The sequence below is a fragment of the Falco rusticolus genome, chromosome 1, assembly GCF_015220075.1.
Source record: "Falco rusticolus isolate bFalRus1 chromosome 1, bFalRus1.pri, whole genome shotgun sequence".
Taxonomy (NCBI): Eukaryota; Metazoa; Chordata; class Aves; order Falconiformes; family Falconidae; genus Falco; species Falco rusticolus.
In genome coordinates, this window is record NC_051187.1 from 3,170,119 (window position 1) to 3,193,256 (window position 23,138).

General features: G+C 41.3%; 1 protein-coding gene across 1 annotated transcript in view; it reads right to left on the reverse strand.

The window, feature by feature from the left end:
* The window catches only part of GNA13 (G protein subunit alpha 13), a 29,320-nt gene extending 7,454 nt beyond the window's left edge, over nt 1-21,866 (reverse strand). The window contains exons 1-3 of the mRNA XM_037404957.1: nt 21,510-21,866; nt 19,512-19,738; nt 2,271-2,321 (exon numbers count right to left, since the gene is read on the reverse strand). Of these exons, the coding sequence (XP_037260854.1) occupies nt 2,271-2,321; nt 19,512-19,738; nt 21,510-21,792 (561 nt within the window). The 5' untranslated portion in view covers nt 21,793-21,866. The remainder of the gene's footprint in view (nt 1-2,270; nt 2,322-19,511; nt 19,739-21,509) is intronic.
* Between the last annotated feature and the right edge of the window lie 1,272 nt (nt 21,867-23,138).

Below are 23,138 nucleotides of genomic sequence, written 5' to 3' on the forward strand. Positions count from 1 at the left end.
CCCTCATGCCCAGATCCTTGGGATTCTAGCAGCTTGCCAATGTAGCAATTCCGAACTAGCCCTTTTCTCATTGTTGATCCAAATTCTCCGTATCTGAAGACTGCAGCATTAGGCAAATACTTTCCTTGGATGGCAATGAGTATTATTTCTGACGTCCTTTCCATGTTTCATCATTATCAATTGGTACTTTTTCTGCAGGCACCCCCAAGCACACTCCTTTTCTACACTTTGCCCAATCTTCCATGTTGACCACTTTCTTTTTCACCATCTTCCAGTTTTGGTTGCTGTTGGTGGGTTTTGTTGTTTGTTTGATTGGTTGCTTTTTTTTTTTTTGGGGGGGGGGGGGGGGGGCGGGGGGAGCTAAGTTTGTTGTTATTTTATTTTCTGTGCAGCTCTTCCCAAGGATACATATTTATATTGACTCATGTCATGTGCTTTCTTCCTGAATTATCTCCTTCCTCAAATTCACTACAGTCTGTTTTCTTCTAAATGACTTATTTTGGTTATCAGGTAGCTCTTCTGGCTATCACATCACTGTTTGGCTAATTAAAATTAGAATTTAAGGCATGAGTAAGTTCCAATCACAACATGGAAAGCAATGTGTCTCTATGAGATATTTTGAACACAGACAGTCTACATTGGCAGTTGAAATAACAACAAACAGTTGCAAGGAATCCAGCCGATCCTATGTGTATATGCCAGCCAGCTACTCCTATTTTGCTGATCTGATTAAATCTGAACATTAAGTTCTTTCCCCTACATGCTGTTATCACCAGCTCCCTTTTGGCAAGAGGCAGATGAATTGCAGGTCTATCTGTTTATAAGCAATTTAGTTGCAGGCCAGCTCAGTTTTATCAGATAACAGATAAAACCAGTAAAATACTTATATTAATATTGTTTGGGGAAATAATCACTACACAAGTCTTGTATACAGGTAAGAAAAAACCAGAACCACCTTCACTCAGTAACAAAACTTAGCTAGCACTTTTTCCACAAAGACCATTTTATATGACAGCAGGTCTTGAAGAGTCCAGCCCCTCTGTATCTCAAAAACCATTTGGTCTAACTTTAAACTGGAAAAGCTGCAATTCAGATCTCAGCATTCCCACAGCAACATCAGACCTACAGTAAGTGCCTCTGTACATAAAAATGTATATAAAAAAACAAACCCAAAAAACAACCTAGTGACTTCAAGCTTCATGCTTTAATCAAAGAATGGACCAAGGTTTCTAAATAAAGAACTCTGAAATGAGGCTGCAAAAATCTTCATTCAAATGGGTGGGGGTGGAAACAAAACAAACAACATTTGAAACTGAAGTGGCACTGGATTCAAAGACCATGAGAAATCCACCATTAGCAGGAAGTTTAGCAGTTCATTAAAGTGAGTGCAGTTCTTGTACTGCCTTATAACTCAAGACCAAACCAACATTTCAGAGAGCAAGCACTGGAGTTCTCAAGCAAGGTATCTGGGAAGCGTATGCGTTCTGCAAAATGATCACCAGTGCTCTAGTTAGAAAAATGACAGTTCAAAGCAGAAAAAGTCTGGCTTAAAATCTAATTTTTATCTGTTTAAAAAAAAAAAAGAAATTAAGCATGATGTAACAGAATTCAATTGAAGTGGTTTGGATTCCTTCACCATTTGTTAGACATCAGCTGGAAATCGCTGTGGAGAAACTGCCTCCCCATGGAGTTCAAGCTAGCATCCCATTTTCACGGCAGTTTTTCCACATGCCATTTCTGCAAAACACGACTCCTGAATATCGGCATACAACTTCATTACTCAAGCAATAACCAACATTTCTATCAAAAACTACTCTACATAAGTTTCAGATTTTCCCCCAGAGGAAACAGATTTTATTCTGTACCAAGTTTATTTACTTTAACGGTAGATACTACAGAAAGGTACCACTTACCTGCGCACTGATTTAACTTAAGTGTTCCTAAGTGGACATGTAAAAACAAAGGCAGTCATCTTTGGGTATCAATTAGCGTAGAAGTACTTTAACAGTCTTCTGAACTGAACAAGCTTTTGCAACTTGTTTTTTGTTCGAATTCTACAGAACTTTTATTTCCAGAAAATCTCTTGGCCCTTGCATTGCCCTGTGTTACTGACAGTCAGTGATGAAATGCTGAGATAATGGGACAGTCAAAGTTAATTAAAGTTATCTGAGTAGAAACTGATTACATTTCATCTGTTTAAAACTCGGAGATCACAAAGACTACTTAAAACTCAAGACTGAAAAAAAAAAACCCCACCCCACCACACTTACTTGTTCTCCAAGTTTATCCAAGTTGTCCAAGAAATACTTTACAGATTCCCCCTAAAACAAAGCAAACAGTTATTTTAAATAAGCAGCATACTTGATCCCAATAGTTTACGTTTTGAAGTCCAGTTAATTTACCAAAATCTAGATTTAAGTCTTTTAAGCTTTAATCGCTACCCTTTTTTTAAAGCGGCTATCCAAAGAATACAACTGACATTTTATTCTTAGGCCAGTTAACATTTAAGCGTAAAAGCATGCGCAGGCACATTTGTAATAGTTAAATTGTCTCCAAGTTTAGAATTGCTTAATAAATTCTACAGTGTTATCCACAGGGAGTACCAACGAAACAACCATGCCTTCATTATGAAAAGACAGAGTCTTCTAACCCTTTGTAGAGTCTGCACATAGAGGTGTACAGGTACAGGGATTAATCACTGGAGGCAAATTAATTTAACTGCATTGCCACACAATCCCATTCACACAGGTACTTCCCCCGAACATGGCAAATGACTAGCAGACTACAGGATAAGAAGCCACAACAGATGAAGCATTTCACTGAAGTTTCCTATCAAAGACCAAGCTGGACAAGAACTCCTTACTCTGGGAGTAACAAACAGAGCTCTGTGCTGCCATACTGTATGGTATCACATCTACTATACAGGTTATCTTCTTGGTTCAAGCCATCGCTGTCCTTGCAAACAGTAACTGCAGTTTTTAACCCCTCCAGTAATGCAGAACTAAAGACTGAACTACAGTCAGCTTTCCAGAACTCCGTTAAGGTGCTGGGATCAAGGAAGAACTCTTGCAAGGCTGCTGCTGAACCCGAGTTCACTTGCAATAGGTAATGTACTAACTGAATTCACTGCAAAGGGAAGTAGTACCTTTTCAGGATTCTCAGCATCACCACAGAAGCAGAAACATGCTGCCTGTTGAAAGCTCTTGATTACCAAGCTGTAGCTTATTTACTTTATAGTAAATACAGAAAAGAAACCATCTGTGTTTTCACTCTCTGGATGGAAGAGCAAGAATTCTAACTGAATTTTCTTGATGAGAAATTCAAGAAGCATCCAAGGCTGGGGTGACTACATTAAGCCAGACAAGTGAATCAGAACAAGAATGACACCCTGATGATGACTTCCCTCCGCACCCCTACTCGAATCTGAACTCTGCAAACTTAGCTAGGAAAAATATCAAACCTCAACTGTTAAGCTGCGTCATCTAAGCAGCAGTTAAGTAGTGTAGGATAAGTAACAGTCCAAAAAGGGTTCTGGCAAACACATAAGCCAGGTACCTTTGCAAGTTTTCCAGGTACTAAAAAAAGTTACATAATACAAGTAGATACCACACCTTTAAGTGTGCAATTTGAACATCAACTTGTCATTAGGCAAGACTGGGACTCTGGTTGAAACATGTCTTGTGCTCAACACACCTGCAGGGAGAGTCCAACACAGTTCTACCACCTTATTTTTTTACCTTGTATTTGGCTTAACGCTAGTGATTTTCTCTAGGGTGACAAACTGCAGCAGTAACACTAACCATTTTTAAAGCCTGGCAGCACACACCAGCAACTGCTTGCAAGGATGGTGGCTGTATATTACACCTGTGTGTTTTTTCAGCACTTCAGAAATCCATTCTAGGCTCAATCCTGTAAGGGAAGCGTGCAGGGAAGCGCATTCCTATAATAAAGATACACAACCTTGATGCACAAATCCATCAAGCTTCCCAAGCAGGAGTAACAGGATCAAATTCAGGCCTCCCCAGTACTAAGACCACTGTTTGTAGCTGAATATTAAGACAAAATTAAATTTAAGGTCAGACTTGATTTCTTTTTTAGGTCCTAGCAGGAGCTGGCAACCCTCCGTCCATCCCCCACAGGACTACATACAAATCACAGCCAGCTTTCAGGCTCATTAAGTGGAGGTAATTATTTTAGAATGCCTGGGCCTCAGCCGCTGTAAGTGTGCGCGTGTATGTGTGCGTATGCATATATATATATTTTAATCTTAGACAGCTCTTTTTTTATACAACTTATGGCAATGGCTACTCCCTAAACCAGCATTAACTCCACAGTACTGGAATGCATGAGTTACTACCTCTCCTTTAAGTCCCGGGGCTTACTGCTATTACAATGGATTGAGCAGTCGGAGCAGACAAGTCAGTCACAGCCTGTAAAGGTCAGAAAAAAAACCCAGAAGCAGCTTCCCAAAAGAAGGGATTTCCTGAAAACACAAATGCAAAATGCATCGGCTTGCAACAACAGCAATGCTCTACAGCCATACATCCAACAGTAAAGTAACTGCCAGAAAGCTCACAGAGAAGACTGCTTAGTTTTGTAAGCTGTCATGTACCAAAGCTGGTAGTAGACAAATATCAAGGTGGCCATTCTGAAACTTAAGAGATTAAACTATAAAAGCAATCAATTATAAGCATAATACAGTTCCTAAAGCAGTGACATAGCAGTTTCCCTCCTCCACATCTTCAGCTCACTCACTGGCTTCTTCCCTTACGAAGAGCTATTCAGACAACTAATACAACATACCAAGAAATGCTGTCAACCTGACTCAACCCTGTATTTAAGGCTGAAAGTTGTTCTGTCATTGGCTTTTATAAATTTGCATGGCATCAAGAATTTACAACAGCTTCAAGCGCACTAATTTTCTATCTGACCTGCACATCTTCATATTAGCAGGCTAAGTTCTGCTAACTACAGACACTCTCGAACAGCAAACTACCACAACAGATTTTTATCAGAATGCACTACTGTAGAACTGAAGTGTTTTGTCCCATTTTAAATGAGTTTCAAAAAGGCAGCACTACAATGCAACAAAGCAAAACTTCTGATCTTTTTCTAAAGGGGTGAACCTGTGTATTTTACGCAATAATGAAGATAAACCCACTGAAAAAACCTACCACACAAAGGAAAGCTTTAATGCCAGCAACCGTTAAAACTGAGTGAGAAAACTATCTGTTCACAACCTTGTACAACAACAGTTCCAAAGACAGTTTCTATGTTAGGCTACTTTTTTCTTGATATTAGATACAGAACTAGATCTCACTCTGTAAATCAATGACAGCAGCTATATTTAAACAGCTGTATTCAACAGACAGTTGTCGCATTCTAAAATTTCCCTTTAGACAAACTGTAAACTCTCTGGTTTACCCGATGACTAGAAAAAAGAAACTGGGTTTCCCCACTCTGCCCCACTAACTCCAGTGTGGCTCACCGCGTCCAGCCCCTGCCATGCGAATGTTGCAGCAGTCAATCTGCTGCCGTCATGCCACAGAAGAGCCACACCAAGGACAAAATCACTAGGACACTGAGAACTGCAGGATCTACCCCCATTAAAAAACTCTATAGTTCTCCATTACATTCCCGTTGTCTTCACACCCATGTTCTGTGTGCACATACGATGGAAATTCAAATGGTGGATTTGTTGGGGTTTTTTTAAATGCAGATGATTCCTTTAAAGTAATTTTTACAGTTGAGCAGTTCTGAACTGCAGTGTGGTCGAAGGCTACCAATGACCTGTTACACTGCAGGAACCACACCACTGGGCCTTACTCGTTCACTGCCCGCTTCCTTCTACTTAATGAGTAGGCCCAAAGATGCCAAGAGAAGTGACAAAGTCAAGTGCAAGCTTGAGCGCATCTCTCATATGCATGCTGACATACTGCAATAAAGCAAACTTTTTGAACACACCCCAATACAACAGAATGAATGGCCTATACAGTAGCTTCAAAGATCTTCCAGTGTTAGGTGACTATGCTTTTACTCTTTTAATACAGTATTAAAATAAATCTTATCGGAATACCAGATTTAAGCAATTACATTGCTTGCTTGTACAGGACTCCCTATACACATCTCAGCTGCAGCCCTTCAGCCTCCTCCTGATTCAGAAATGCATGTAAACCACAGGAAGTTGACTGTTAAATAACTTTATTCATAACTGTCAAGTATTCCATTTTCAGAAAGGTTTGATTCAAAACAGCTTGTGTGCCTCCTGAAGACTTGTGATCCTTACTGAAGAAAGCCAAGCCAAGTCATTTCATCATGAACATACAAATGATTTACAAGAAAACACAACCAACTCATATTCTTATCAAGGTACTTGGTTACAACAGCAGCTTCCCTTACAACATCACATTTATTTTAAATAGTCTTGCTCATGCCCATACAATGAAATATCTCAAGTTTTATATAATGCACTTCTACAAAGACAGGATAACAGCACATATTGGTCATTTACCTATAAGACAATAGCATATTGCAGCTGCTCGTGTGGCCTTCTGAAGTAAACCAGATCAGTTATCTTTTATAAACAAAACATGGCAACAAGAAAGATTACTGTCTAAAATGTTGCTAGTTAGTGCCTAAAGCAAAGTAACCACAAAAATATTTTTTGGGAGGACAAGAAAAAAACAACAGAAAAACCCCTACATGAAATACACAACAGATGAACACATCTTTTAAACCCAGGAAGTGGCACCAATTTATTTGGTTTCCATGATAACAATGTCAGCAATCTAAATATGATTTGTTGAAACCTTAGCATAGCCAAATGGCTTTTTAGCTGTTCTAGGGGAACACAGACTACATTTTTTCCAATAGCAATCACTTAATACTAATAAAAAAAAAAGCATCAAATAAAGATTTAGTCATCACAAGGTTTAAAGAAAGAAACATACAATTTATCAAACCATCTATGTTTGGCTGCAGTTTCAATGGAACATACTGAACTGACAAGACTTACTAAGTATCTGAAAGAACAAATCAGATATTTAAAGAAAGTAAGAGATATAACTTAGTAACTCTAGAATTATAGGAACCAGCAAACATTTTCTCTTCCTGACCTTACTTGAGTATCTGGGAAAAAAGAAACCAAGACTTCCTATTTTATTTAATTAAAAAGAAACAAACAAAAAAAGCTATTTAAAAGCCTAGTTTAGCATAAGAAGGGGTAACTATAATGTTTTTAGGCTGGCATGTACATACCAAAATTGACATGCTAACCAAACCATCCACAACATGGGAAAAACAGCTTGAAGAAAGAAAGATGATGAAGGAATAACCAGAGCCTTAAAATTCTGCATCTTACAACACCTCAGTAATTCTTACAGCACATACTTCATTATGTATAGGTTTTTTTCTATTAGAGACAATGCAGATAAATCTGTATTTGAAGATTTTGGCAAAGAATCCAGAGAAAAGAATCTCTTTCCTTCACACCCTACCCCAAGCTGATTCAAAAGACGACTGACTGCAAATCAATAGTGCTACTACTGAAGTTTCACCAGATGTCTTCTGAAATTTTAGTAACAAGCACAGAAATAAGGAAGTGTTTCAGTCAAACCCTTGCAGATTTCCTAGTGGGAGAGGTATCAGAGCACTACAACGTCCTCCCCCTCCACCCAAATGAGCGATGGCATTAACACTCCACAAAAGAGGCAGATGATCCAGATGATACATTTATACCATGAATGCACCTAGCCCTAATTATATTACTGTACTCAAATCCACAATTTTCTTGATTGTTAGACCACAGAAGTTGAAACACCTTATGTTGAGACCTTGAATGGATTTGGTTTCTTTAACTGGCCTCAGTCTTAAAGGTAAATAAAATAATCTTGGTTCCCCCTTCACAGCTTTCAGGTTTCTACAAATTAACTTGTCTCGCCAGTCATTCTTCCCAGAGCTTTCTAATGAGGATTCCTCTTTCAAACACATCCCAGTCAACAGAATAGGACAAAACTTCTACACATTCATACTTATAACTTGTTTATTCAAGGAACTAAATTGAAAAACCAGATACTTTCCCTATTTTATAGCAACAATTCAGCAACTTGCTTTGTTCTCCTAAGGCAAAGGGAAACAATTTGTTTTCAAATTGCCACTCCTATGCTCTAACACTAGATATAGGGCTCTCTCTTTAAGCAGCAATTTTATTAGCAGTGTTTTGAGAGTTCACAATAAGCATATACAATAACTAATTTTTAATAAGGGTGCTAAAGGTATTAAGTGGAAAGTGTTGAGGTAAGCAACAGTACATTTACTTACCAAACTGCAAGTCTGGGTCAAAATACTTAAGTGTACTAACACAAAACACATTTCCTGCAGAGAAGCATGTTTCCTTTTTCTAAGTGTCAATTATGGCCAAAGTTATGGTAAAACCAGCATAAACTGGCACTCCCGCCAAACAAAGCAGTCCCCATTTATGCCCACATGAGCATTATTGCAGCCATGTGCACAGCAGCCAACTGCTCCCGTGTTAAACTAATCCCCCCCCCCCCCAAAGAAGGAAGGGCAAACTGCTTTAAAATGGCACTGCCGCCAGCGGAACCATGAGCAGACCAGACTTCAAAGGGCTAAAGCACAGACAGCCTATGTCAGGATCAGACATTTCTGGATCTCCCAGCTTCTTTCTCTCCAGCTCAACCATTTGAATAATCTTTCAAATCTGATCTGCCCATTTTCATAGGTAAAGTTTAAGTACATTGGGATTAATTGCCGCTTCTTGGTAAGATCGAAGAGTTTCAGATGCAGGCCACATCTGCTGGTACAGAAGTACAAAATAATCCTGTTCTCTACCAATACACGTCACAAAGACATCACAGCTCATCCCACCTCAGAGCACTAACCTATTTCCTCTTTTCAGTGCTTCCTGTTTGTAGCTTAAGTTGTATTTGACTTATTTCAAAGCAATCAGGACAGCATCACGTGGCATAGAAGTGAAACCTGACGTGTTGGGTCACACAAACTGAGTATCTGCCCTAAAAAAAGGAAAGGTTGAAGTCCTGACTCATAGAAGTGAACTTTTGCAAAATCTTTTGCTAGGAGAGCGGAATTTGTATTCAGAACAGCTGGATCACATTGGGTGGAGAGTGCTCAATAGCACGAAGCTACAAACACACCAAGAAAGGGAGGAGCCACACCAAGTTTATTTCATGACTGACATTTTTATGTTGCATAATGGCATTAACAAAGAAAGGTGAAGAGGTTTAAGAAGGGTTTTAACCCAATAGTAACCCCTTAATCTATTATCCCCTATTTGCCACGTAATCCAATTAATCCACAATTCTCAAAATGTGCATAACAAATGGAGGGAGACAGAGCACGCCAATGTGAGCTCTCGCACTACAACTACCCAGCTGCATCTGCAAGCTGCCGGGTACCCAGGAGCATCGCTCCAGCTGCCATACCCAGACAGCTGCGAGCAAAATACTCCAATTAAGGCTCCAGTACCAGCTGTTTCTCCTTCTCGCACTGAATTCAGTTTTGCACTTACTTTCATAGTGCCTCATTCACTTAGGTCAGATTCAGATTTTCTCCAATCAGCAGAGCCTTTCTATAGTTTCAGATATAACATGCTATTCTAATTAACCAAATGAAGACTTGATCAAGCTAAGAACTTAATCCATGCACTAGTATACCATAGAGCAATTTGTTCAACAAAGCTTGCTTAAAAATATGAAAATTCACTACAGCTTTTAGGCATGAAACAGCATTCCATTAACTACAGAACTACAATTTCTTCCACACAAGGCACTCCGTTATTGTCTTTCTAACTAATTCTGAAAGACTACTTTGAAACCAGGATGCGCCCTATTCTATAAACAGCTCAGAATTTTAAGAAACTGCATAGCTTCGAGTTGTATGAAGTGATACTCCATTTGTACAAATCAAGAGCAAAACCCAAAAGTCTGCTGAGACTCTTTCCCAGAATTAAAAATGCAAGGAATACATAGCATTCTTCCTGGTACGCAATTTTCCTTAGGATCACCAATGCTTCCAAATAGGAAGCAAAGTCAAGTCTACTGCAGCCCCTCCTAGACATCAGAGCCAGGTTAAGAAATGCAATAAACAGCATATGGGGCACAACACATGCAGAGCCAGAGCTTCTAATAAAGATGCTTCTGTTTGTCAGAAACTGAACAGAAATTAAACCATGAAAACAAATTAGGATATGCTGTCCACAAGATCAGGTGCACTTTCTTTCTTTAAAGATCTTTTTACTCTCTCCCTTAGTAAGTATTTACAATCTAAATTCCTCTTCCAGAAAGTTTACCTTAGGAAAGACACCGATACTTTGCAAAAGATTTTCAAATTTCACTGATGAAACAAATATTCCAAGTCACGGCACACACGCAGACCTAGAAGTCATATGAAAACATGCTCTGACCAAGATGAAACAGCCACCTCCCAATTACTATTTACACTTTGGGAAGCATCTATATAAACTTCAGATGTTTTGCACACAAAACAGACTGGAACCAGACTGTAAACATTTGCTCTTCGTTCAGTGCACTGACCCACTGGCTCCATGACTTCATGTGTTTGCTACTCAAACTGCATTTAATCTAACACTGAAGCAGTAGTGGGTCTGTAAATCTGCCATCCATCATTTAGAGCTTTACTTGCTTCCAAGTTGTACAAGACTGGCAAAGGCTCCCAAAAACATGACAAATATTTGGCATGTGGAAAACATATCGGCACTAAAAGTGGCCAGATTGAACTTTAAGATGCTTGAAAAGCCCATTATTGCATACACTGTAAACTGAATCACTACACTTCAAAAGCAGAACCCTACACTAGACACCAGTGCATGCACTGAAGTATCCCTAGGATTCAATCTTAGAGTACATTTGGTGCCTGTTTCAGCCTCATGAGAAACGCTCATGACCAAATGCTTTTTAGTTCCTTCCTCTGCCTCAATTAGCAGAATCCATTTCAATTAAGTTCGGGTATTTCTGTTTGCAAAGGGTGACATACTAATATATAAGATCCTGTTACAAGCTATCTGAAAAAGATTCAGTGATAATTTACCAGGTCTTGTGAAAGACCTGCATGTACCATTAGATAAATGTTAATATTTTTAGAAACGTTAAAACCTGTGTCTAAGGCACTCAAAGTAAGGTACACAAGACTCCTAAATAGCAGCAACATCCAAGAGGTTGCAAACATTTCACATCACTTGTAGAATGTCATACTAGAAATCAACTAAAACCAGAAAAACTAGAAATAAATTACTAAAGCAACTATGTAACTGTTTGCTAGTGAAAACAGTGAAAGGTCCCAATATCACCCACATGTGGAATTTTAGTAGATGACCCTGCACCAAGTTTTTTTTTACATGCTACTCTGTGTAGGTATTTTGAATTACAGATGGGTGTCAGCCCACTGTGTTTCCTCCCCTGGAAATTCTGTGTCCTCTTTATTTGGTCACCAGTGGCTGATCAAATACCATCATGTGCCCAGTGAGAAGCACTTGCAGGTGGTCTGCTGATACTCCCATTGGTTTGCTTAAAATTATGTCTCGGACATCACTGAACAAAGGAAAAAGATACAGAAACTCATGTATGATTATGCATTCCTGTACCTCTTATCCATGAAAAGAATTTGGGGTCTTTCCAGTTCCTTGTTTATGTCACTGAAGAGGAACATTACATTATAATCCACTTATTTTAACTGAGGAGACTATGAAGCACTGGAAAAACATTTAAGCATTTTTAAGAACTGTGCAACATGGTACAGTGAATTAAGCGTTGTAAAAGGCAGCTCACTGCCTGTTAAGAGTCAAAAAAAATTATTCTCTGAAATAGTTGAAGTTGCCCATTATTGTGATGATAAAGAACTGGGGGTATTTTCTGTATTCAGAAGTCCTCAACTTTTCCAGCTCTGTTACCTGATGTTTCTTGTTAATGCAGACATGCCAGTGAAGAAGATACTGGAAATAATTTAGGACCATCTTTAGCTGCTGATACAGTCTTAAAGAATTTTATTAATAATTTAAATCTGACCCATCAAACTACTTTGTTTGCAGAGTATAAGGGTTGTAGAGTATAACGGTGAGTCTTTGGGATTATTCCAAGACTTTTACTTGGATTAAATATATTTATCGTTTGAGGCTAAAGAGTTAACTAATATTGTGTTCTATGACCCATTTAATAATCTTTAAGATATGAAAAAAGGCTTCATATTCCACAGCAATACAAGACACCACTTGGCATCAGCTAGACTCCATTAGCACCATCAGTAACACGGCTCTACACCTTCTGAACTTCTCAACTACATTGCAATAAATGTAGATACTTACAAAAAAACCACTAAGCACCAGTAGGCACAACACTGGTATGGTATCTTGCCTTCCACGTGAAAACTAGTACAGTTATTCTATTGCTTTTCGTGCATAGTAAGGTCAGCTGCACTTACGTTCTCACATTTTCTTAAGCAACTTCCTCAGCTACCACAAGCTAAAGTTTCCTACCACTTTGCTAGTTCTGCATGAGGTACAGCATGAACTCAGAACTTATAAATAGCATTTATCATTAACTGAAGTTTAGGTCAATAAAGACAGCCAAAACAGTCATCCAAATACAACCTGAGTGTAGTATGTGCTCAGTGAGAGCAGACCTAACTAGCCTCTAAGGCTGAAGTCTTGTTACAGTAAGCTCAACTTAGGGAACAGCAGCACAAATCAACACAGCCCCTGGCACAGCATCTTAATCCTAAAGGATCCCATATTTACATATGAAAAAGATCATTCTATATTCTTTGCCTCAGGTGCAAAATTAATTTCAGCTATATAGATGGAAGATCACAGCTGCATTCATACCACATGTTTTGCCAGCATGGAGACTTGCTGACAGCTATGAATATTGCAACTTTGTAGTGTAGATCGGGCTTATATTTAGTAAGTCATTTCCAAACAGACAGAGAATGGCATAGCCATTGCTACATTTAAATTCTGTGAAGTAATGTAATGAGACAGTTCTACAGGTACTAACATGTAGTATCTTGCACCTTAGTAGCCAGCAAGGAATCGGCTCTGAATGAATGTCTGTACCAAGGTCTCATGTTACACTGGAAGCAGCAGAAGCAGCAAAAGCGCATCTAACACATTTGCGTAAATTCAAAAGAATCTGCTGAGAACAGGTTCACACATTTGAGATGTGTGAAAGGCTGAGAAAGGCTCTTCCTCTGAAGTCGTTAGAGGTTGTTGGTGTGCACAGCATATTCAGAAGGGCACTTACATATTTTACCATTATTTAATCAAGGCTCAGTTATAGAAATCCAAATTTTTGCAAAAAGTAGGTCACCTTTTAGTCTTCCACAACAGAAGGTTCAGAAAATTAAGGCATATGATTATCAACACGACATAGCTTGTAAAAGACAGAGTATGTATAAGAACACATGGCTCTGCCCCCACACTGTATTGTGAAAGTCCACATTTTAAAAGCAGTGGTTCCCCATAAACAGGTATCTGGATTGAGTCAGAATTAAAAATTCCATCCTCAGAGGCTGCACTGAAACCACACAGAAAAGATACACTTGTACAAGCTAACTGTAGCACACAGGACTCTAAACTAGCAATCTTGGTTGGAAGATAGTATGCTTCCATTTAGCTTGTGTGCTGGGGTGACATGTCCAGGTGAAGATAGCTCCCACTGGAAGACCTCTCAGTCCAGAGCCACATCCATGCTTAAAAATCATAGTGACAAAAAATAAAAAAAGTTTTAAAAAAAGAAAATCAGTAACACTCAGAAAAAATTATAGCAAAGATGTTCTACAGAAGAACTAGATTAGCTTGCACTACAACATCAATTGGCAATACAAGACCATTCCTCTCCAAACACTTCAATACTTCACTGCTAACAAGAACAGTCAGCAGGCAGGAAAGGAAGAGTGGTGGAAAGAGAAGGCGGCAGTCCCAGAAACAGTCCTCTAAGGCACAGTGACTCCAAGTCCCAATTTGGAAAACAATTTAAAAAATGGCACTTTATGATAAATGTAGTATAACAGTTCACATGAAGACCTTTCAGCTCGATTAAAATATTATGGTCGATTCCCATTACCTGAGCACTAGTATACACATTGAAGGGTTTCTGGCAACAAACCAAGAATAAAGGAACTCAAGCCTCCTTAATGTTTGACTCCAGTGTTAATCCCTATACAGAGCCTTATTAATACGAACCCAAAGCCAGCATTATCTTGTCATTGGGGCAGGAAAAACAGCAAACCTTCAAGAATTCCGAGTCTTTTCTCAGGATTTGAAGGACTCATTTTTAAATATAAATTTGCAAAGCACTTTTCTTTCCATAGTTATAGCAACAATCTTTGATAAATCCTTTTCACATAACAGATGAAAGATGGCAAGTAGCTCTAACTTATCCAAGGGCTTTAAGGAATCATGCTCACTGTACACATGCTATCCTGTGATTTGATCTTTGGCAAACCTATTGACTGGGAAAAACAGTTCCTATTTCAACACATACAAAGCAGCAGCTTTTTGTTTTCCCCACAGAAATCTAAGCAATATTCAGTGTAATTACAACATCATATTTAAATAAAGTAACACTGAATTACACGATTAAGTGCCCAAACAGTCAATGCATGTGTTTACAGAAACATTGGGTGACTGGATCTGGTGTCTGTAACGAAAAAGATTTTCTATCAGTCTGAGAAACTTTCTACCAACAGTTTATGCACTCAAGCATGTCCTAATAGAAGCACCACCTACACACTTCAAGCAGAAACAGAGTGGGACAACTGAACACCCAACCCCAGAACCAAGAGGAGATCTGGGAAAGGAAGAGGGGAAGACATCGCTATCCTCCAGCTTAGGGGTGTGAGGAGGCTGCAGAAGATGAATACCAGCAGGAGTATCAACACATTACAGAGGGCACAAGCTATTGAAAGGCTTCTGAAATTTAATCTTGCAAATATGGTGTAGATGCTTTTAAAGCATGACGGGTAAGATACTTTTTTACAGGTTCTGTGCTTGTGACTTCAGAGAGACGCTACGGGACTGACCGCACTATTGTTTCATAAGATGGGCACCCACACTTGAGAAAGAGGAAGACCTCAACAATGACCAACATAGTCTGGCTTCAAACAGAGCTGACCTCCACAGGATCGCTACTCTATGATCAAGCACATTGCAAGGACCCGTCACCTAGGCACCTGAAAGAATGGTAAGTTTTGCTAATACTTTGCAGTGGCCATATGAGGACTCAGTATTTCCAGTAAAACTAATTTAATGTTCTCATGTGTACAACAGCCCCAGCAGTATTCAGAGACAGAACCCAGAAAATTCCAACCAGAATAAGCTAAAATACAATATTCCAGTAAACTGAACAACGCTTTTCAAAAATACAACCCTGCAACAGAAAAATGTTGCAGAGAAGCTGCAGCAAAACTAGCAGTGTAACTTCAAGCTGAACACGCCTTTTCCTGTCTTCTATAATCTGATCTAGCACTTGCAGACATGTCACAGAAGTAAACATGATCCAGATGTAAATGCATCATCCTATCTTCCTTACTGCATCATCTGCAGTTCTATGCAAATGTGGACAGAATAAAGTGTTAACACTGCCCCTGTGCATTGCAGGTTCATGGCATAAAACCAACATTCAGCGTAATTTGCAAGTAGGACAAGTATCTACCTGAAGATCAACAACTGCTGGTAGCAAACATCCAAATCCACCCAAAAGTTAACTTTAACAAGAACAAACCTTTAACACATTCAAAGCTTATCATGTGTCTGAGCAACTGGGCTCTCATCCCAATTTTCCATTCTCAGAGAATTAAAGACTCCTGCAGACTACTTCAAAACGCTTCTCTGTTAACAACTCTCGCAGCAAATTCACGAAATGCAAGTCCATGGCAAACGCACCAAAGTGAGAGGCAGCGCACAACGGTACCCTTACTCAGAAGTGCTTTTCGCGGTGTTATTAGATATGCAGCAGCACAGCACTAGACGCTCCTCAGCTGCCAGTGCCTCAAAGCAGATCTCAATGAGAACAGCAAACCTTTACAACTACACAGCTGAATAGCTCATGAGTAGAAACATCAAGGCTAGGAAATGTCTAGTTAAATTGCTTTGCATGTTGCAGAGTTAAGATAATGGCTACGTTTATCCAAGTCATTTCAGGAGATTTTTGCTGGAAATCAACTTGCAATGAGAAACCTGAAATGTTAATCAGATGTCAGAAACCGTTAAGACTGATTCAGACTAACTCTGTAATTAATCTACGTTAGCCATCTGACTAGAGGCCACGAGAAAAGTAAGCGCGGTAGATGGAGAGAAAGCTTGAGGATAAGCGGAATCTTCAGTGTAAGTTACAGGGACTAAGCCAGAGCACCAAAATAGTCTTTAGTTAACCGTGTTAGTGGAACTATCAGCCAAATTACTTCGGTTTGTAATAAAATTTGAGGGATTATAATATTAACCACCTGAGAAGTATTGAAGTGGCATGTATTGTACTAAGCTGTAATTAGCTCTTTCCAGTTTTAAAGCACTATACAAGCGTGACCTAATGAATTTTCGTAATACTGCTGTTAGTGGCCAGAAGGCCCCTATTTTTATACCAAGGAAAATAAATCATATAGACTATCCCCATGACCACTCCAGTTAACAAAATGAGGAAGGACACTCCAATAAACTAGGCATGGAAATGCTGATTCCTAATTCCATTAAAATACAACCTAGTTCTGTTTTTCCCCTCTCATGCTGCTATAAAAAGACCACAACATTTCTTCAGGCTCCCAGCATCATCTCTGGCATTGTAAGTGAAAGATGATGGAGGAAAATGAAAAAAGCAAGAACAGCTCGATGATCTACATCACAAAAGTACATACATCTTTAAGTGTTAACCATATATGTGCAGAAATTTTAATCTTAAATCCTCTTTCTCTGTACTTCCTATCTGTCCAAGCTACACATGACTTCTACAATTACACTCTTGCTTCCTTTCCTCCAGAACTTCTATGTAAATTTTAACATTTTTCACTCCTTATCCATCACTGCTCTGTTCTTCATTTGCTCACTTCTACCTTTGCCCCAAAGTGCCCTATTCCCATGATAAACAATACTTTTCCAGCATTCCTGCCTGCGGGCTCTTAATATGAACCATGTTTTTTAGTGCAGTGTCAAACTCCTTGCAGTGAAAAAAGTTAAACTCACTCAACACTCTGAAGTCAAGAGGATATAGAGTCAAATAATACTCTTCTACCACGCTCAGTCCCAGCATTTTACACATTTTTTTAATGCCACTTTTCCCTCTCTCCTACTCATCTAATGATTGCTGGTCTCTCTCCTTTCATTACATTTTTGTGCCATAAGCAGTTGAACTGGAAGCAGAACAGTATTTTTCTCTTATTCCCCATTTTACAACGCTAAAATTTTCAGTCTTGAATCCTTACTTCAAGAGTCCGTACTCGATACAACTGAAACGTCTGTGTCTCTTCCAACTTCCCCCTGCTCTGCCTCCTGATTCGGGTACGCCTGTCACTCCCTCCTTAACCATCTGTGTCTTCTTTCCATATTATAGCACATATCTAAACTCTCTGAACACTCTTCTCCAAAGCCTGTCAGCAGGTACGGCAAAAATACATACCGCTTTCAGGAGTTTTCCGCCCGCCATCCTGCCACCCACATGCAGCTCTGTCATAAGTTACGCTTGAAGCTTACTGGGATAAAACTGAGACTTCACACTTGGCCAGCACTGATCACACTGCTTGCATGCAATACAATGACATCATTCAGCTTTGCTTTTTTTCTTCCTCATGTTTATAACTTGGCATAAATATGTCAGGCTGAGATTTTGAAAGGATTTAGGAAATAAAGCAATGTAAAGTATAAATGAAGCAGTTACCTTACTTTCAAAAATTAGTATTAGAACCGTACTCAACTATTAAGAGCCCTTAAAAAAAATATTCTTGAGTTCTGGCTAAAACACAACACGATCCATATATATTTTTGCAGAGAACATCATACAGATTTAGGGATTTCCAAAAGAAAGCAACAGTTGGGTTTTTTTCCCCGGACAGATTCAGAGCACATTCTTCAAATCCTACTCAAAGTGAAACTCTGTACATGCTTCAGTTATGGGAAGAACCTAATTCTCAGAGACTCAAAGATGACAGAATAGTAATAGCTCCCTTTTCCTTCACTACTTAGCCTGAAGTCACTAAACATGCTTAAACAAAGACAAAACAATTTTATTTAACGGATTTTCAAACAGATTACTTCAGCACAGTGACATATGCACCAGAAAAGGATCTTGACTACAGTAGAGCAATTACCCTTTTACTATCACTTTGAAGGAAAAACACAAGGAGCAACAGGTCTCATTAGAAACTTATTTACATAGCTCAGAACTAGGCTGGGCAGGTGATAGGCTACTGGAGCACCTGCCCATTCTGCAATCTCTAGAAGACTTTCTGTGATCAGTGCAATACATATTTATAGTGCATTTACACAACCTATTTAAGTCAGAGTGTGATTACACAACATTCTTAATAGCTCAACAGGAGACATCATCAGCTATTGTTCAGATTCACACTAACACAAAGGTTATTTTTAAGACATAAAAGCACAAAGCCACTTAGGTTTAAGACACCTACAAGTACAGATTTAATCTATTTTAAGGTTCTCAACCACTAACCCCCACAAAACCCTATGCCAGTGGCATTTACTACACAGGCCTATGAGCCAATAACCACCAAATTTAACTTAAATTCTTTGTTTCCTTTTGCAGCACTTGCATGGAAATGGAGCAAAGGGACTTCAGCTGTCACAGACAGTTAAAGCTCCAGCTCAAGAATCAAGACACGTTACTTCTTCCTTTCCAACCCCACTATTGACTCCATCTCAGCCTCACTATTAAACTGTATACTCCATCTCCAGCTGAGAACTCCGATATAACAAAAATCTCATTACATGAGTATTAACATAGACATTCAAAATTAAACAGGAAGTATACAAAGGGAATGTTTGCTAGATTGCTCAAATTGGAATAGAGAAGGGAGTGGTTTTTAAATTCTTCTCATTAACCCATGCATATCTTTTCTTAAAAATCACGTTACTATAAAGTCTTCCTTTACTGCAAATCATTTTGTTTTGTTTTGGTTTTAAGTTGATACACTAGTTAACAAAGGGTGGAAATAACCATATGGTAAAAACACTATGCAGTTTCTAGCTTTGTTAGAAAACATAAAAGCCCTCTGTACTTCAGCTTTCTCACATATGAAATGAGGACAATTATGTCAAAAGCTCTTTATTATTCTTGGTTTTTTTAAAAAAAAAAGGGGGCGGGGAAGAGATAAATGCATCTGTTTGTAATACCACAGTGCAACAGTCTGCCACTCAAAAATGTTTAAGGTCTGTAAGGATCAGTGTCTTACAGAAAAGCAACACAGGAACGAGAATCATACGTACTCAATTAAAAACACTGAAACACAAATCTTACCAGCTGGAATTCTCTGCGCCTGTCGTATGCATGCTGGATACCGCTATCCGCCCATAGAGCTCTTATGGCTGGAAGGTACTGTAAAAAAACTGCCGTCTCCACCATGCCTTGCACCACCATGACTGACCGAGTATCAAAAGCCATCATCGTATCTCCATTACTCTGGTTAGCAGGATCTCCCCAAGGGATATGAAGTTTCTCTCTGGCATCTACGAGGACTCTCACACCTTTAACAACATGAAAGAGCACTGCAATTAGAGCTTCTCAGCATCTACTATTTCACTAGCCTACAAATCTGCGAAGATTCAAACAATGCACTTACTCTGTACAGTCAAAGCTCAACAGGACTATCCACCCAGTAGGAAATCAGTTTCTGAAAGACCCATTCAAAGCGCTACATTTTCAGGTAATATCAAAACACAAGGTATTTGCCATCTGAAAACCATGGCCGTGATCAACAATATAATATCCATCCTACAAGTTAAACTCCTGAAAAAGTGCTATTTTTAATTACTAAATCCCTAGTCCGTGCTACCAAGGAAACTTTTACCTGGCACGAACACAAGACAAACGAAGTATGTTTAAAAGCTTATTTCAGAGTATGTTAAACCATCAGACAGCTTATTTTAAGGTTCCCTACTTTTTGTATTCTTACAAACTTGGCATCTAGTTACTACTGTCTTTAACATTTTCAGAGATACAAAGACAGTATTTACTAAAATCACAGCACTTTTTAGAAAATATGGTTTCACTGCTGAAGTGCAGAAGGAGTTGCATCACCTAAAGATGTCCCTGCACTTTTTTTGTTGTTTTGGTAAACATTCTCTAGGAGAAACAGAGTATTTTAAACCTCCCTTATAAAGGAATAAATCAAAAATTACTCTGCTCATACTAACAAGGGAAATTAATTCTAGTACTGATTTTACTGATGAAGAAGAAAATTCCAGAAAGAATAAGCCACCGTAAAGACATGGGGAGAGGTATAAGAACATTAAGATGTAGTAACGAACAACTCTATAATAACATATTTGTTCAATGCCAAAGTATTTTTTCAAGCTTCACTCTCTTTCCATAATTTTTCAAACTGTCAAAAGCGATGACTGCAGGAAAGCTGCCTCCAAAAGAGATCTGCAGCTCCTACGGTGTATTTTCACAGAGCAGGAAGTACCTTACTTTATTAATAAACTATAACCTGGTCAACATACACGCTCATGATTTCTACTGCCTTGCTATTTATAGTTTTTCCGGGCTTGATTTGTAAACAGCTTTGTATAACCATTCTCCCTCGGAGTCACTGGAGCTCAGCTCCGGTCAAGCGCGGGGCCGAGGCCTGACAACCTTCGTTGCTCCCAGACGCTCACGGAGACCGTGCAGCTATCGCACAGCCCGAACCCAAAACGCGACGAGCGATTTAGATCAGAGAGCGAAATAAGCGAGGGTGACAGCAGCGAAATCCAGAGCCGCTCCTACCCGTGCGCGGCGGTTCTGGCAGCGCACCCGTGAGGGGGGCTCCGTCCGTGGATGTGTCAGCCCCGTCCGCAGCGCCACGGCCGCGCTCCCCGCAGCAGGGCCAAGTGCGGAGGCGCTGCCCCCCGCCGCCGGACACGGCTCCCCCTCACGCCCCCTCAGGTGCATCTGCCCCCCATCCATGGCCGCGATCGCGCCACCGGGACCTGGCCAAGCCGGGACCTCACGGACCGAACGCGCTGCTCCGCCGGCAGGAGCCACGGCGGGGCCCCCGGGCAGCGCCCGCGGCGGGGCAGGGCCGGCGGCGCTGACATGCGGCGGGCCCGGCCGCTCGCCCTCGGCGGGAGGAAGGGTGAGGCGCCCCAAGCCAGAGCGCCGACCGGGCGGCAGCGGCCCCGCGGCTCCCCCCGGCCCGGGGGACCCCCTCCCTCCGCTCCCGCCCGCAGGCCGCCGCCCCCCCGCCCTCCCCCCGCAGGCCGCCGGCCCGGTGCCTGGCAGGGCGGGCCGGCCTCGCCGCCGCCGCTCACCCACCCTTGATCACGTTGCTGTAGATGGTGGCGCGGAACTCCTCGCGGGCCGCCCGGTCCCAGTCCTGCCCGTGGATGATCCGCATCTGCTTGAGGAAGGTGGACTTGCCGCTCTCGCCCGCGCCCAGCAGCAGGATCTTGACGAGGCGCTTCACGTACGTCTTCTCGCGGTTGAGGCACTTGTCGATCTCCTTGGACTTGCGCTGCTGCTCGGCCTCACCGCTGGTGAGCAGGCAGCCGGGGAAGCAGCCCGACAGCACGGAGCGCGACGGCAGGAAGTCCGCCATCTTAGCGAGCACTGCCAGCGAGGGAGCGGCCGCCCGGCCCGGCCCGCACCAGCCCGCTCTCTGCCCGCGCACGCGCGCCCGCCGCCCCGCCCCGCCCCACGAGCTCGCTCCCGCCTCACCCGCCCGCTCACGTGACCGCGCGCCGCCGCCCGCGTCACGTGACGCGCCCAGCTTCCCCCCCCCCCTCGCAGCCCGCCTCCGACGGGAGGCATCACGTGGCCTTCGCTCGCTCCAGCCCGTAGCGGGGGCCCCGCCCACCGCGGCGACTCACAGGAAATGGCGGGAAGCGGCGGCGGGCGCTGCCGGCTGTGAGGCTGGCGGGGCCGCGTCCGTAGCTGTGACCGAGGCGAGGCGTGTGCTCACCTGAGGGACCGTGAGGCCCGGGCTCAACCCGTCCCACCGGCGACACCGCCGCCGGTGCAGGGGAGCTGACAGGCGGGCGGCCGGGGGAGGTCAGCCCTCGGTCAGGGGGGGGCAGGATGACTCTTGCCAGCTAAGCAGTTTTTGTTCTCGGTACCAAAAGAAAACAGTTTCGTTAGAACGCTTTGAACAGTTTGGCACGTACTTCCTCTTTGCTCCTCTGAGGAGAGCTCTCCAGTACTGCTAGGATACAGCACCAGGCTGAGCAAACACACTGCTTCTGGGCCTCATGCAGGGACTGCGTGCAGGCAGAGTGGTAAAAAGCCAAGGGAGCTCTTTATCCCGTTCCTAAGTTTTAAAAAAAACAAAGAATTTTCAAGTGCTTAATAGTAAAACTTTCCTAAAAGTTGGCAAGCCTTCCAAGGGGTAGCGCAAATTATAAGCTAAGGGACCCACAAGGACTGAAAATGCCACTCTTTGTGTGACCCATTTCTGAGCACAATTGTTACGTTCATCATTTGTGCAAAAAATTACCATCAGTTACACCAGCATAGTGCAAGGTGATACAACTCCACTGCCTACACAGAAACAGACTGGCTGAAGATGAGGTCCATAAAATGAAAGACAAAAAGAGACAGTAACGTTTTGTATTACTTTGGATATCGATGCAACTTTTCAAAACTACTCAGAGGTCTTACGTACAACACGTTGGACAGATCAGCAAGCCTGTAGTCCCACGTCCCTGGTCACTGACACACTGGTTATGTTCTGTAGGTATGAGGACAGAGAGAAAACACATGACTAAAAGGCAAGCACACATGCATGTGTGGTGTAGCTCAGCTGCAAGCACGCATGTCCGTGTCATGCTTTCCTGACATGGCTATTTATAGCACAGAAATCACATAACACAATTACATATGCAAGGAGTACATTAAACATTTGTCTCTCCTTACATCTCCTTAACTTTGATATCTGCTCCTTTTTAT